At 37.8% G+C, this 17,528-nt stretch overlaps 1 protein-coding gene across 1 annotated transcript in view; it reads right to left on the bottom strand.

Annotated features, from left to right (window-relative positions):
* IL1RAPL1 (interleukin 1 receptor accessory protein like 1) overlaps window positions 1-17,528 on the bottom strand; it is a 660,460-nt gene that overhangs the window by 54,693 nt on the left and 588,239 nt on the right. Inside the window, exons 5-6 of the mRNA XM_082378177.1 lie at window positions 9,164-9,296; window positions 6,330-6,475 (exon numbers count right to left, since the gene is read on the bottom strand). Coding sequence (XP_082234303.1) covers window positions 6,330-6,475; window positions 9,164-9,296 — 279 coding nt within the window. The remainder of the gene's footprint in view (window positions 1-6,329; window positions 6,476-9,163; window positions 9,297-17,528) is intronic.

The raw sequence follows: 17,528 nt of genomic DNA, 5'->3' as shown, positions 1-17,528 counted from the left end.
GACTGAAAGGCAAAACTATGCTACATAACAAATATCCATGCTGTAGTTGATCAAGAAAAACTGGGATCAACAGACCTTTGAAAAGATATTCCACTGTTGAGGCAAAAATAACTTGGAGTTAACCTCACTTAAATCATATATTCTATATCTGAGGAAATAGCTCAAAAGTCTAGTTTTCATGCCTGTAATTTTGGTGGCAGTCAAATAATCTTGTTGCAATGTCCATATCAAGAAACTCAAAGGTACAGAATCACTAGTACCAGACAATTTGTGCTCTTGGCATTCATAATAGCCTCCAATGTGGTTTTTATTTGTTTACTTGTTTTGGTGTTAGTTGCCAAGAAAAAAAGGAGAATTGAGGTCAGATTAAACGTCTTACATAATTGAGGAGCAGAGAAGCAAGAAAAATGTTACAGGATAGAATAAAACTTTGACTTCAAAATGTCAGATCTTATCCAAAGAGAGAATTTGTTAAACCTGATGGCTCTGATTTGAAGATGCTGCAGCAACATAACTAAAGTTCTCTAATATTTTGGCATTGCATAAGCAAAGAAGAGGGACAGAATATACCCTCCGAAAATATGCCTCTTTGATATAAAGATTATTTAAGGCTGATTATTTTTAAGAGACAGCAGACACAGGAGAAGCTCTAAAAACCAAGTAGAAGTTACTCTTTGTAAGAGATATTTACATTTATAAAAGAAATCCTCATTTGTAAGGGTGTTTCCCTTGCTGTACCAGGAAGAAGATGACTCTGAATCTCCAGAAACTCATCAATGGAGAAGGCAGAGAATTAAATCTGCAGAACAACCATGCCCATGTTTACCGCGCTTTTCCTGGTCACCTCCCATAATTGGCCTTCCCCTGCTTCCCAACACCTTCTTTTGTCTTTAGCTGGAGATGGTACTTAAGGTGCTGGCTTGGGCCACTTCAGGGAGTTACTCAGTTTTCCTGGGTATCTCCCATGTATACAGGAGGAATACATGTTATTAAATTTATGTCTGTTTTTCTCCTGTTAATCTATCTTTTATTACACGGTGTGTCTCAGCCAAGAACCTAGAAAGGTAGAGGGAAAATGATTTTTCCTCCCCCACAGTAACGACTCAGTAAAAGTGACTCTTCTGTGGATGCCTACTCAGTTTTTAATGGGTCATGGTCTTTTTACGGAGAGGCAGCCATAAAGAGATGTAGGAGGTTTTGATGTCTGGGCAAAGTTTGGCTTTTCCATATTCTGAAATCAATGGTCGAAGATGTCAAAGGATGAGCCCCGAGAGAGCTTTAAACAGTTCTATAGTCTTACTGTATGTCTCAGCAAATAAATGCACTAGGTAAATACTAACAAGGATAGGGGCACATAGTACAAAAATGATTCATTATAAGAAGGGATAAGGAGTCCGCTGGGTCTAAATTCATCTGGCTTTAAAACAATGCGTCCTAAATGATGTGCATGTTAATTACATTACTAAGGATATTCCGAGGACTAGGGAGTTTATAGAGCAAGTCTAATTCCCATTGATTACACTCTTCGGAGGGAGAGAGGGAGGGAGGGAGGGAGGGAGAGAGAGAGACTGCACATGCAACAATTAAAATGGGTTTGAGGGGGAATAGAGAAAAACTAGATATTTATCATTATTAACTAGTGCTAGTCTCTGAGGTAGATACTTTGCCAGTCCCCAAACTACTTCATGATGAATGAAGTGCCATAATATTGTAATCGATATATCTAAACATAACCATTTACAACAGGACTGTTAATGAACATTCCCTTAATGTGACAGTTTCAAAGCCAAACATTCCCTAGAAGCACAATTCTATCAATACATTAGAAGTGCTTAATATCAATGTAATTTAAAAAGCAGATGATGGCATTTCAAATTATATTGGTTCTTATTTCCTGTTCATTTAATTTTATGAGTGCCAGACACATAGTAGGTTCTTAACAATTATCATTAAATGCATGAATAAATAAATGAAGATATCCTTTAGGACAGCACATTCAAACTAAAGTAAGTCTGTTATAAGGAAAAATATAGAATCAATGGAACAAAATTGCTGGAGCTACAGCTGACCATTTTAATGAAAGATAAATTCGATTTCAGGGAGTTTTTAATGGAACACGTTATTGCTGCATCCTAAATTACCCAGAACATCATGTAGTTGGAGTAGAAAAATCATGTAATAGCTGCTAACGTTTACTAGGTGATAAATATGTGTCAGACATTGTGATACATATTGATATATATTCATTTATTAAATCCTCATAGCTACTCTATATGGAAGGTACTATTATTATTCCCCTTTTATACAAGAGGAATTTGAGGCTCACAGAGAATAAGGGATTTGTCCAAGATAGCATAGCTAGTAAGCAGAGAGTAGGTTTTATACAGACAGCCTTGCTCCAGAGTCCAAACCCTTAAACATTAAACTACTTTGCTCCAGAGAGTAAACATGCCCACGCTGTGAGGTCATCCAGAATTAAGAGTATGGACGAAAAACTCAGAGAATGAATAAGAAATTTAGGACTGCCGGATCGGTGCAAGAGGGGCTAGCCCAGAGGCCAGAGCACAGTGCTGCTGAGTACCCATCTGGAGAACTGTTTGTGTTAGAGAAATGGAAAACATAAAAATGCAAGGAAAATAAAAGGTCGGGGTTTTGGAGGGAAACTGAAGGTCAGTGTTTGATGTGTGGTCGAATCGGGTAGCAGCAATTAGGAATCTAAGCAAAGACATCTGGGTAACAGATTCAGAAACATATATGGAATTCAATTCAATAGGCAATGGTGGAGACAAGAAATAGCACAGTAGTGAATGTCGGTCTACTCTTTGCTTTGGTTCTTTTTGGAACAAGGATCTAACTCCCAAGCTTGTCAAGCCAGGGACTAGAGTGAGGAATAAGGGGCAGGGTAGTCATACACTAATATGGCCCCATGGCCCTTGGTCTCTGTTTCACTGTATAACCTAGTTCTCTGTATAGCATGTGACATGACCTAACCGTCCAAGTACCTTCCCTGGCTGCAGGAATCAACAACTCTGAATATTCTCAAGCAAGGATTTTCCTTTTCTTTTTTTTAAAATTTATTTATTTTATTTTTGGCTGCGTTGGGTCTTCGTTGCTGTGCGCGGGCTTTCTCTAGCTGCAGTGAGTGGGGGCTACTCTTCGTTGCGGTGCGTGGGCTTCTCATTGCGGTGGCTTCTCTTGTTGCGGAGCACAGGCTCTAGGCGTGCGGGCTTCAGTAGTTGTGGCATGGGGGCTCAGTAGTTGTGGCTTGCAGGCTCCAGAGCGCAGGCTCAGTAGTTGTGGCGCACGGGCTTAGCTGCTCTGCGGCATATGGGATCTTCCCGGACCAGGGCTCAAACCCATGTCCTCTGCATTGGCAGGTGGATTCTTAACCGCTGCGCCACCAGGGAAGCCCCTCAAGCAAGGGTTTTCTATGGTCAAATTTCCTAGTAAATTTTTAGGCGGTTTTTGTGGAATTAAGATTTTTTTTTAAGAGAAAAGGCTGGCCCAGAATCCACCCTAGCTCAGTCCTAGCTGAACTATTTATTGTAGTATCCTCTTGGCATTAAGGAAGATTCATTTGATACATGTGAATGATATCTCAAAGAATCCATACCACCCATTGGAGGGCTCTGACATCATTTTTATTACGTCAACAATACTGAACTAAAGGTAACAGTGGAGGGAAAAATGCTTAAGTTACTTTGGCAAAGGTATGTCCTGGCAAGTGTACTTGTCAGAGGAATGAATAATTATTGACTTACAAGATCTGTATTCATCAACTGCTTTAACATATCTCTCTATGGAGATTTTATAAAGAAAGTCTTTGAAGGCCTGTAAGATAGTTAAGGGATTTATGAGTCAATGGCAGAAAAATATGATTCATAGGGACAGCTTCCGGTTCTTCTCCGAGCTTTAGGCTTCTGAGCAATACAGTAACTCATCTGGTCATTATATAATTGCTAGCATGACAGCAATTTAACTCTTTCAGGGACCCTATGATCAAAGACCCAAACTATCAGCTCACATGTGCTGTGTCTTGACCTTCTGAACCTTTCAGGGCTGGGGAACTTGCAGTTATGCCATCTGTTAACTAGAGTCCTTTGTTTTTCCCCGTAGATGGTTGGGACAGATCATTCCACACTGCTGCCATTGTGAATTGAGGACTTATTTGCTGCAGCTCCCTTAAAAGGAAGGTGAACACTAACTTTAAGAGGGACTTTTGGAGAACATGACCTTGAAGAACTCTTTTTGGCTTCTTAATGCTTTTACTTTATTAAGCATAAAATGCTGTTGGCATAAATACATATTTGAAAAACACTGTGGAAGATCTAAGTATTCAAGAGTGCTCTAACACTGTCCACTACTTTCTTCTTCATGTTTGGGGAATTAGACAGTATTGGAAAAGTTTTTTCAAACAATTTCCTTGATTCCTCAGTCATTTATTTTTGTAGTACTGGAAGTTTCTGTAGCTATGGGCAACTTAACCTTAGGCCACACATGCTAGAAATAGCGTGGGGCTGTGTGCCCCTTCCTGGCTGTGTGCCTGGCTGCTAGAAGAGAGCTTTAATAGTTGTATCCTCCTGGGAAACAACCCAGCTTCCTTACTTTAACTGTCACTCCTACTTTGTCCTAAAAAGAAATATATGTTGCTCAAGAGAGTAACCAGAATGGTGCAAGTATTTTATCCACAGGAAAGAATGGATAAAAGGAACTAACGAAGTTGAATCTAGGGAAATGAAGGCCCAGAAGGATTATGGTGACTGTCCTCAAACTTTTGAAGGGCTATTTTGGGGAAGAGAGATTAAAAGTGAGGTCAAGGGGTAGACAGACAGTGAAATAGGAATGCTTTCTAATAGTTAGGTTTTTCCAAAGATAGAATTGGCTTCCTTGAGGAGGAATGTGATCCAGTATAAGCTGACCGATCACTGAGGAAGATGTTATGGAGTAGTTCAATTACACATTTAAATTGCTTCCCACCATGAGAAGCTATTTCTGTCCTTTTATATGTATAATATTTCTACTCTAAATCCCTTCATTGACTGAATATATGTGTTAAGCTAGAGAAACAAACAATCATATTGCTTACTAACTGCTGCTTACCTTTTCCCTCAGTTAACATCCCCCCAAAAGTAAAGTATTTTAATATTATAGTCACCTTGACAACAGAGGTGTCTGTTTTAATAGCTTTCAGTAACAATATTCAAAGGGAATCTAGTGTCCACTAAAGTGACGGGAACAGTCTTCGGCATTCTCTTTCCTTTCCAACCTCAAAGAGTTTAGGATTAAACATGTGCTTTGAAATTAAAATCACTGTGAATTTGCTGAGTAAGAGAACATCCAGAAAGTTTTCACTTAGCATAATGTAGAAAAAATATATTTTTCTCTGCGATGTACATGAAAAGTTTCACCAACTAAAAGGCATGGCTCAAATTTTACAATCGTCTATAATTTCAAACAATTCAGTATCTATTTATATATATTTTATCCCTGTGTGTAAGGTGTTGGGGTTGCCGTGGAATCAGATTTAGTGAATTGCTATTCATGAATAATAATTGACACCTAATTCACTAGTGAATTATTATTAATCATGGGAGGATATTACACATGTGAAACTTATCCAAGGCAGAAAAAAACGTCAACTACAACGGGGAATCCATTGGACATAATTCTTACACTCAATGGACAGCCTTCCAATAAGGAGCACAATCTTTGACTTAAAAGTGTCCTGGTTATTTTTAATTGGTTTGCCTATTTCTAATAATAATAAGTAGCATCTAACTAAATACTTCCTGTGTACAGGCTCCATGCCAAGCTCTTCACATTTATCGTCTTCTTTCGTCCTTAAAACACACTGAAGAGTTGATATTATTATTTTCCCCATTCCATATTACCAGGAAACTGAAGCTTAAGGAAGTTGGATATCATTCCTAAGGTTATATAGTTCGTATTAAAACAGAGAAAGGGGGACTTCCCTGGTGATCCAGTGGTTAAGATTCCCCGCTTCCACTGCAGGGGGCATGGGTTCAATCCCTGGTGGGCTTGATCCCTGGTCCGAGAACTAAGATCCCGCATGCCATGAGGCGCGGCCAAAACAAACAAACAAACAAACAAGCCAACAAAAAAACAGCAAGGAATCTAAGTTTGACTCTAGTTTCTGAGCTAGTCACCTATCTGCTGTGTTACATGTTTTGATGGCCCTAATGCTAATGTAATTATTTTATTTAGGATAAATTTATGTAAAAAAAAAATTAAAAAACTTTTTGCTTCCAAATTATTTCCCTTCCATTAAAGGTTAAGTCAACCACTCAAGCTTAGAAGGTTACACTCACCCCGTTTGTGAAGGAGAACACTGGCATGCCGACGTCCATTTCCATTTTCAACATAACAGGAGTAATTTCCCAAGTCACCTTCTTCTACAGAGTCCACAATTAATGAGATGGAAACTTCCTGTTCCCCAAGATGCTCCTTAAGGATTCTAAAATATAAAGCAAAACGAAACAAAAAACCCCACACAAACATACACATACATGAAAAAGAAAAACATTTAGATGAATGTGAATCTGATGTGAAAAAACCTACAGCATCTGTGCTTCAAATTTGGTCATGGATTAATGCTATCTTAATTAAATTATATCATGCCCTTTTCTTCTTCACTTCTAATAAGGAAGCTTGTCTCTGTAGATGCTAATGAAGTTGCAGTTAATTATCTCTCTTAGCAGGACAATCACACTGTCATAATAAAGAGGTGAGAGAGACCTTGAAAAGTTTACAAATTGCTTTCCCTTTAAGAAGAAATATGATGTAAGGGTGAGATAAGAAATTCTAATGTCTTCAGCTGGAGGACTAATTACCTATCAGGTTAATTTAAAAAAATAAAAGGAAGAATAGAAAATTTCTGAGCTATTTTGACATTTCAGTTGAAATCTCTAGCCTGGCTTTTGTTTTTAACGGTGCAAATCAATTCCTATTTTAAAAGAAACATGAAATTACAAAACTGTAGACTAAATGTTCTGATGAAGTGTTTAATTCTGACATTTAAAATTAATGGTAAATGCTCACTAATCTCACTGTCAAGGATTTTAGCAATCTTTTTAGAACAAATGGAAAACTTCAAAGTAAGCCTCCCTTTCCTTGCTCACAAAGTTTCCACCTCTGCCCTCCCACCTGTTTGGTAACTCACCTCTGCACAATACTTCCTAATGCAGAATTAAAGAAAATTACCTTTCTAGAACATTCCCTGAGCACCCACAACAGGAGAGAGGGGAAAAGTTAGGAGGTTCATTATCCTTCTTTAACCTTAGCATTTCACAGTGTATGGGTATGAGATAATAGTGAAGTTTTGAACATGAGAAATGGCAGAGGAACATTTTAGTACATACTGGAGAATTGCTCATCTGGGCATTTCAGAACCCAACTGCAGTGCAATACTCTTGTGTATTTGTTGCCAGGAAGAAAATTCCAGTAGAAATAATCTTATACGACAGTTCTGTAGGTTTTTATTTTCTATCGAAAACCTTTTTCTCTTATACCTTTGATCAAGTTTTAAAAGTTCTCACATTTAAGAAGAAGAATTTGGTTAAAATGCTCATATATACCCAGAAGAGGCGATCTTTAGATGGGAGAATGTTTACAAATGATCAGTATTTTGATTCACTTATAGCCTATTTATTAATATATTTGCCTATTTACATTATGATTAAAAATGAGTATCTGTGTATAAGCATACTTTGGGTCATAATTGAATACCTCAATATTTAAAAGTAAATGAACAAATACATTAATTATTTTTTTTAAAAAGAAGCAAGAGGCTTAAGCATGATGCCCTCAAAATCGATTGTATTTTAATGATTATTCACTATTATTCCCACTATATTAATGTTTAGACCTTAAGGTCAGACTAAAAAAGGTGATAAAAACATTTTTTGTATCCTTTATGATTCCTATCAAGTGCTTTATAGTCAACATGATGCCTAAAATATGTAAAAACATATAAAAGGAAGTTACAAAGATTGCTCTTGGCTGAATCCTAGAAACCTGTTAATATCTTCTCTCAACAATTAAGAAAAAGAGCTCTTATAAACCAAAGGCGTAATATCACATTTTCCATGTTTTTTTTTTTTTTAACATCTTTACTGGAGTATAATTGCTTTACAATGGTGTGTTAGTTTCTGCTTTATAACAAAGTGAATCAGCTATACATATACATATATCCCCATATCCCCTCCCTCTTACGTCTCCCTCCCACCCTCCCTATCCCACCCCTCTAGGTGGTCACAAAGCACAGAGCTGATCTCCCTCTGCTATGCGGCTGCTTCCCACTAGCTATCGGTTTTACATTTGGTAGTGTATGTATGTCCATGCCACTCTCTCACTTCGTCCCAGCTTACCCTCCCCACTCCCCGTGTCCTCAAGTCCATTCTCTATGTCTGCATCTTTATTCCTGTCCTGCCCCTAGGTTCTTCAGAATCTTTTCTTGTTTTTTATTTTTGATTCCATATATATGTGTTAGCATACAGTATTTGTTTTTCTCTTTCTGACTTACTTCACTCTGTATGACAGACTCTAGGTCCATCCACCTCACTACAAATAATTCAATTTCGTTTCTTTGTATGGCTGAGTAATATTCCATTGTATATATGTGCCACATCTTCTTTATCCATTCATCTGTCGATGGACACTTAGGTTGCTTCCATGTCCTGGCTATTGTAAATAGAGCTGCAATGAACATTGTGGTACATGACTCTTTTTGAATTATGGTTTTCTCAGGGTATATGCCCAGTAGTGGGATTGCTGGGTCATATGGTAGTTCTATTTTTAGTTTTTTAAGGAACCTCCATAACTGTTCTCCATAGTGGCTGTATCACCTGATCTCAGACATTTTCCATGTTTGATGTTTTGGTCTGTCTCACACTCAGTTTATTCCTTAGTGAAAAACTCCTTTTTAATTCTCTTAAATTCTTTGCAAATGGCACTCCTGTTTGACAATTTCATAGTCACTCTCTCAAGAGTATTTTGCCTCTTCGTCACTAAATGTTGCAATATTTTTATTATAATAGTAAAACACTCCCCCAAACCCCTTCTTTTCTTTTAGTTCACTTTCTATTCACTAAGAGAACAAATGTTAATCTTGATTGTACAAGTTAAAAGACAAAAATTACTTTACCTAATGTCACTTTCCCAAACTCGATTTTCATCCAGATCTTCAATAAACTTCTCTCCTTTCATCCAGTAAATTAAAGGACTGACATCTCCACTGTACCCAAAGAAAGCTCTGCAGGTTAGATTAGCTGAATCGCCTGTTGAGAGAAGTGATGAAAATGTGTTATAAAACTGTTTGTACACTCTTATTTTAGGCAAAGTGGCAGGTAACATTTTAATCACTTCATTGATTTAATGAAACATCTTTCTAAAATCACATTTTTCAGATGTTTTCTATCTTCGTCAAATTCATGTGGGCTTTTGACAGCTTATTTAGTGGAAAGTGAATTACTTATAAGATTTTGAAGAACACTGGTCAGTTATTTCATAGAAGGTTCTTCCACTTAAGTTTGCCTGATTTTTCCACATGATTAAATTGAGGTTATGAATGATTGGGAATGGTACCATGGAGGTGACGTGCCCTTCTCAAAGCATGATATCAGACAGTACATAATGTTGATAATATAAGATTCTATAAAGCAGGTAGAAGATGTTTCTCAGTCCTGAATGTGGGAAACAGAAAGAGAACAAAAATCTTTTCATGGGAAAGAAATGAAACTGTAAAATGCAGGATCCCCTAAAAATGTTATTACAATATTTGTACTATATGAGGAATAGTATTTTAATTAAGGAAACCAACACACGCTCAGGTAAAAAAGCGCGTTAAAATACAAATGAACAACTCCTGAGCATAAATATTTGGGATGTTTATAAGATGTAAAATCAATAATACGACTGTGGAGATGAGTTTCTCCCAATATGCTACTCAAGAGAGACCGCTATAATGGTGAATACAGGTTGGTTGATTACTTAATAAGGTAAGTGGAGGTCCCTGACTGAAAAGTGGAAACGAATTTAATGCCTGCAGAAAATAAGGCGTATTTCTGGACAGGTAATGTGATTTTGCAAACACCTGGTTTCCCCAAGCCTCAGGCGGCATGAGAGAACTGAACTATACCAGTACCATTACAGTTTTAAGATCTTGTTGCCTCCAAGTAGAGCTAGAAAATGCGGGGTGGGATAGAGACCTGTAGGGACCTAGTCCAGCTTGGACTGGAGCAGGGGAACTCACAAGGATGAGGACTACATGAAGGGTTGGGAGCTAGGCTCCAGGGATACCTTTATAGGCATCTGAAGTAAGGAAACTTTCTTCATTTCATAAATTCCTGAGAATATTCTGGAGGACTCTGACAACTCTGACTTTAAGTTGAAGAGAAGGAGGGTCCTAAAGATTGGAAGCCTCACAGCTAAGCTATGAGTTAATAGTGCACACCTCGTGAACCTGGGCTTACAAGTGATTCTACAATATGAACCCAGAGCAAAGCACAATGCAGTTACAGATGCATTCTTTCTAAGTCCTGGTATGGGTCAACCTATATGCAAACTTTATTCTCCAAGTTCCACAACAAGAATATTTTTATTGGATAAAATTCATATTATTATTTTAATTATGTCCACTGTGTAAGAATAGTTCATAACTAAGTTCTTGCTGTTCTAGTATTTCTAAGATGCATGATATAGCCTTTCCTTTTATGTTATACTTGTTTATGTCTGAATGTTCTCCAAGTAAGTGATTCCTTATGGACTTTGATTCTATATACAATAACCGTTATTAGTGACCAGATAAGTCAACTCCAGAAAATGTCTAGAAACTTTTAAGAGGCAAAATGCAGCTTTAAATAGGTTCCTTTACTATTAATTTTTTTTGAATTTATCCTTCTTTCATCTTTTTTTTATACAGGTTTTTATTAGTTATCAATTTTATACACATCAGTGTATACATGTCAATCCCAATCGTCCAATTCAGCACACCACCATCCCCACACCCCCGCAGCTTTCCCCTCTTGGTGTCCATACGTTTGTTCTCTACACCCGTGTCTCAACTTCTGCCCTGCAAACCGGTTCATCTGTACCATTTTTCTAGGTTCCACATGCATGCGTTAATATATGATATTTGTTTTTCTCTTTCTGACTTACTTCACTCTGTATGACAGTCTCTAGATCCATCCACGTCTCAACAAATGACTCAATTTCGTTCCTTTTGATGGCTGAGTAATATTCCATTGTATATATGTACCACAACTTCTTTATCCATTCGTCTGTCGATGGGCATCTAGGTTGCTTCCATGACCTGGCTATTGTAAATAGTGCTGCAATGAACATTGGGGTGCATATGTCTTTTTGAATTATGGTTTTCTCTGGGTATATGCCCAGTAGTGGGATTGCAGAATCATATGGTAATTCCATTTTTAGTTTTTTAAGGGACCTCCATAGTGTTCTCCATAGTGGCTGTGTCAATTTACATTCCCACCAACAGTGCAAGACGGTTCCCTTTTCTCCACACCCTCTCCAGCATTTGTTGTTTGTAGATTTTCTGATGATGCCCATTCTAACTGGTGTGAGGTGATACCTCATTGTAGTTTTGATTTGCATTTCTCTAATAATTAGTGATGTTGAGCAGCTTTTCATGTGCTTCTTGGCCATCTGTATGTCTTCTTTGGAGAAATGTCTATTTAGGTCTTCTGCCCATTTTTGGATTGGGTTGTTTGTTTCTTTAATACTGAGCTGCATGAGCTGTTTAAATATTTTGGAGATTAATCCTTTGTCCATTGATTCGTTTGCAAATATTTTCTCCCATTCTGAGGGTTCTCTTTTCGTCTTGTTTATAGTTTCCTTTACTGTGCAAAAGCTTTGAAGTTTCATTAGGTCCCATTTGTTTATTTTTGTTTTTATTTCCATTACTCTAGGAGGTGGGTCAAAAAAGATCTTGCTGTGATTTATGTCAAAGAGTGTTCTTCCTATGTTTTCCTCTAAGAGTTTTACAGTGTCCAGTCTTACATTTAGGTCTCGAATCCATTTTGAGTTTATTTTTGTGTATGGTGTTAGGGAGTGTTCTAATTTCATTCTTTTACATGTAGCTGTCCAGTTTTCCCAGCACCACTTATTGAAGAGATGGTCTTTTCTCCATTGTATATCCTTGCCTCCTTTGTCATAGATTAGTTGACCATAGGTGCATGGGTTTATCTCTGGGCTTTCTATCTTGTTCCATTGATCTATGTTTCTGTTTTTGTGCCAGTACCATATTGTCTTGATTACTGTAGCTTTGTAGTATAATCTGAAGTCAGGGAGTCTGATTCCTCCAGCTCTGTTTTTTTCCCTCAAGACTGCTTTGGCTATTTGGGGTCTTTTGTGTCTCCATACAAATTTTAACATTTTTTGTTCTAGTTCTGTAAAAAATGCCATTGGTAATTTGATAAGGATTGCACTGAATCTGTAGATTGCTTTGGGTAGTATAGTCATTATCACAATATTGATTCTTCCAATACAAGAACATGGTATATCTCTCCATCTGTTGGTATCATGTTTAATTTCTTTCATCAGTGTCTTATAGTTTTCTGCATACAGGTCTTTTGTCTCCCTAGGTAGGTTTTTTCCTAGGTATTTTATTCTTTTTGTTTCAATGGTAAATGGGAGTGTTTCCTTAATTTCTCTTTCAGATTTTTCATCGTTAGTGTATAGGAATGCAAGAGATTTCTGTGCATTAATTTTGTATCCTGCAACTTTACCAAATTCATTGATTAGCTCTAGTAGTTTTCTGGTGGCATCTTTAGGATTCTCTATGTATAGTATCATGTCATCTGCAAACAGTGACAGTTTTACTTCTTCTTTTCCAATTTGTATTCCTTTTATTTCTTTTTCTTCTCTGATTGCCGTGGCTAGGACTTCCAAAACTCTGTTAAATAATAGTGGTGAGAGTGGACATCCTTGTCTTGTTCCTGATCTTAGAGGAAATGCTTTCAGGTTTTCACCATTGAGAATGATGTTTGCTGTGGGTTTGTCATATATGGCCTTTATTATGTTGAGGTAGGTTCCCTCTATGCCCACTTTCTGGAGAGTTTTTATCATAAATGGGTGTTGAATTTTGTCAAAAGCTTTTTCTGCATCTATTGAGATGATCATATGGTTTTTCCTCTTCAATTTGTTAATATGATGTATCACATTGATTGATTTGCGTATATTGAAGAATCCTTGCATCCCTGGGATAAATCCCACTTGATCACGGTGTATGATCCTTTTAATGTGTTGTTGGATTCTGTTTGCTAGTATTTTGTTGAGGATTTTTGCATCTATATTCATCAGTGATATTGGTCTGTAATTTTCTTTTTTTGTAGTATCTTTGTCTGGTTTTGGTATCAGGGTGATGGTGGCCTTATAGAATGAGTTTGGGAGTGTTCCTTCCTCTGCAATTATTTGGAAGAGTTTGAGAAGGATGGGTGTTAGCTCTTCTCTAAATGTTTGACAGAATTCACCTGTGAAGCCATCTGGTCCTGGACTTTTGTTTGTTGGAAGATTTTTAATCATTGTTTCAATTTCATTACTTGTGATTGGTCTGTTCATATTTTCTATTTCTTCCTGGTTCAGTCTTGGAAGGTTATACCTTTCTAAGAATTTGTCCATTTCTTCCAGTTTGTCCATTTTATTGGCATAGAGTTGCTTGCAGTAGTCCCTTAGGATGCTTTGCATTTCTGCAGTGTCTGTTGTAACTTCTCCTTTTTCATTTCTAATTTTATGGATTTGAGTCCTCTCCCTCTTTTTCTTGATGAGTTGGGCTAATGGTTTATCAATTTTGTTTATCTTCTCAAAGAACCAGCTTTTAGTTTTATTGATCTTGCTATTGTTTTCTGTGTTTCTGTTTCATTTATTTCTGCTCTGATCTTTATGATTTCTTTCCTTCTGCTAACTTTGGGTTTTGTGTGTTCTTCTTTCTCTAGTTCCTTTAAGTGTAACGTTAGATTATTTATTTGAAATTTTGCTTGTTTCTTGAGGTAGGCTGGTATAGCTATAAACTTCCCTCTTAGAACTGCTTTTGCTGCATCCCATAGGTTTTGGATCGTCGTGTTTTCATTGTCATTTTTCTCTAGGTAATTTTTGATTTCCTCTTTGATTTCTTCAGTGATCTCTTGGTTATTTAGTAACGTATTTGTTTACCCTCTATGTGTTTGTGTTTTTTACGTTTTTTTCTCTGTAATTCATTTCTAATCTCATAGCGTTGTGGTCAGAAAAGATGCTTGATATGATTTCAATTTTCTTAAATTTACTGTGGCTTGATTTGTGACTCAAGATGTGATCTATCCTAGAGAATATTCTGTGCACACTTGAGAAGAAAGTGTAATCTGCTGTTATTGTATGGAATGTCCTATAAATATCAATTAAATGTATCACGTCTGTTGTGTCATTTAAGGCTTCTGTTTCCTTATTTATTTTCATTTTGGATGATCTGTCCATTGGTGTAAGTGAGGTGTTAAAGTCCCCCACTATTATTGTGTTCCTGTCGATTTCCTCTTTTATAGCTGTTAGCAGTTGCCTTATGTATTGAGGTGCTCCTATGTTGGGTGCATATATATTTATAATTGTTATATTTTCTTCTTGGATTGATCCCTTGATCATTATGTAGTGTCCTTCCTTGTCTCTTGTAACATTCTTTATTTTAAAGTCTATTTTTTCTGATATGAGTATTGCTACTCCAGCTTTCTTTTGATTTCCATTTGCATGGAATATCTTTTTCTATCCCCTCACTTTCAGACTGTATGTGTCCCTAGGTCTGAGGTGGGTTTCTTGTAGACAGCATATATATGGGTCTTGTTTTTGTATCCATTCAGCAAGCTTGTGTCTTTTGGTTGGAGCATTTAATCCATTCACGTTTAAGGTAATTATCGATATGTATGTTCCTATGACCATTTTCTTAATTGTTTTGGGTTTGTTTTTGTAGGTCCTTTTCTTCTCTTGTGTTTCCCACTTAGAGAAGTTCCTTTAGCATTTGTTGTAGAGCTGGTTTGGTGGTGCTGAATTCTCTTAGCTTTTGCTTGTCTGTAAAGCTTTTGATTTCTCCATCGAATCTGAATGAGATCCCTGCCTGGTAGAGTAATCTTGGTTGTAGGTTCTTCCCTTTCATCACTTTAAGTATATCATGCCACTCCCTCCTGGCTTGTAGAGTTTCTGCTGGGAAATCAGCTGTTAACCTTATGGGGGTTCCCTTGTATGTTATTTGTCACTTTTCCCTTGCTGCTTTCAATAATTTTTCTTTGTCTTTAATTTTTGCCAATTTGATTGTTATGTGTCTCAGCATGTTTCTCCTTGGGTTTATCCTGTATGGGACTCGCTGCGTTTCCTGGACTTGGGTGGCTATTTCCTTTCCCATGTTAGGGAAGTTTTTGACTATAATCTCTTCAAATATTTTCTCCGGTCCTTTCTCTCTCTCTTCTCCTTCTGGGACCCCTATAATGCAAATGTTGTTGCATTTCATGTTGTCCCAGAGGTCTCTTAGGCTGTCTTCATTTCTTTTCATTCTTTTTTCTTTAGTCTGTTCCGCAGCAATGAATTCCACCATTCTGTCTTCCAGGTCACTTATCCGTTCTTCTGCCTCAGTTATTCTGCTATTGATTCCTTCTAGTGTAGTTTTCATTTCAGTTATCGTATTGTTCATCTCTGTTTGTTCTTTAATTCTTCTAGGTCTTTGTTAAACATTTCTTGCATCTCCTTGATCTTTGCCTCAATTATTTTTCTGAGGTCCTGGATCATCTTCACTATCATTATTCTGAATTCTTTTTATGGAAGGTTGCCTATCTCCACTTCATTTAGATGTTTTTCTGGGGTTTTATCTTGTTCCTTCATCTGGTACATAGCCCTCTGCCTTTTCATCTTGTCTATCTTTCTGTGAATGTGGTTTTTGTTCCACAGGCTGCAGGATTGTAGTTCTTCTTGCTTCTGCTCTGTGCCCTCTGGTGGATGAGGCTATCTAAGAGGCTTGTGTAAGTTTCCTGATGGGAGGGACTGGTGGTGGGTAGAGCTGACTGTTGCTCTGGTGGGCAGAGCTCAGTAAAACCTTAATCCGCTTGACTGTTGATGAGTGGGGCTGGGTTCCCTCCCTGTTTCTTGTTTGGCCTGAGGCAACCCAACACTGGAGCCTATCTGTGCTCTTTGGTGAGGCTAATGACAGACTCTGGGAGGGCTCATGCCAAGGAGTACTTCCCAGAACTTCTGCTGCCAGTGTCCTTGTCCCCATGGTGAGACACAGCCACCCCCCGCCTCTGCAGGAGACCCTCCAACACTAGCAGGTCGGTCTGGCTCAGTCTCCCCTGGGGTCACTGCTCCTTCCCCTGGGTCCCGATGCACACACTACTTTGTGTGTGCCCTCCAAGAGTGGGGTCTCTGTTTCCCTCAGTCCTGTCGAAGTCCTGCAATCAAATCCCACTAGGCTTCGAAGTCTGATTCTCCAGGAAGTCCTCCTCCCGTTGCCGGACCCCCAGGTTGGGAAGCCTGACGTGGGGCTCAGAACCTTTACTCCAGTGGGTGGACTTCTGTGGTATAAGTGTTCTCCAGTCTGTGAGTCACCCACCCAGCAGTTATGGGGTTTGATTTTACTGTGATTGCACCCCTCCTACCATCTCATTGTGGCTTCTCCTTTGTCTTTGGATGTGGGGTATTTTTTTTGGTGAGTTCCAGTGTCTTCCTGTCAATGACTGTCCAGCAGCTAGTTGTGATTCTGGCGTTCTCACAAGAGGGAGTGAGAGCACGTCCTTCTACTCTGCCATCTTGGTTCCTCTCCCACTGTTAATTTTATACGTAAGTATTCTGTAAATATTTTAATATGGAATCCTCCTCCCTTGGAGAATATTTACCTTACACAATGGATAACTGAATGCCAATCTTACTGATTGGAAACCACAGATTTCTATGGGAAGTGTCAATCCAATGTTACAAAACAATTTTAAATCCAATATTCTTTGCTTTTACATTTTTATAAGAGCACTAGTTTTTATGTAACTCGACTACCTGTTATAGTGTCAAGGTAGTCCTAAATTCAACAGTAAATCTCAAAATACTACATAGTGTGATGATTAATATCACATGCCAACAGAATAAGCATATATTACAGAGTTTAAAATTTTACGTATCAATAATTCACACAATCTGTGTTTTAAGGGATCACGGTTTAGCTTTTAGGTAGGAGTTAATGACTGGGACTCATAAGTAGAAATCTCCAGAAATTATCTAATTTTCCATTACAGTTTTACTAAATTTGGGAGATTATAAATAATGATCATGTCATTAGCAACTCAGCTTGATGTTCCTTAGCAGAGAAGTCAACTGAATCCCTCATTGGGACCTGAATTTTTCTCTCCTATCACCCTCCTACCTTCCCAGATCAAGTGATTTTCCATTACCTAATTCCTCATTTCTCTCACCTCCTAGCCTTGTGCTGCCACACCTGGCTTTTGACTACCTACCTTGCCTTGACCTCCAGTACTAGGGGTATCTGCAGTGCTATG

The sequence above is a fragment of the Balaenoptera borealis genome (assembly GCF_965194805.1).
Source record: "Balaenoptera borealis genome assembly, chromosome: X".
Lineage (NCBI taxonomy): Eukaryota > Metazoa > Chordata > Mammalia > Artiodactyla > Balaenopteridae > Balaenoptera > Balaenoptera borealis.
This window is presented reverse-complemented; position numbering and strand designations above follow the sequence as displayed.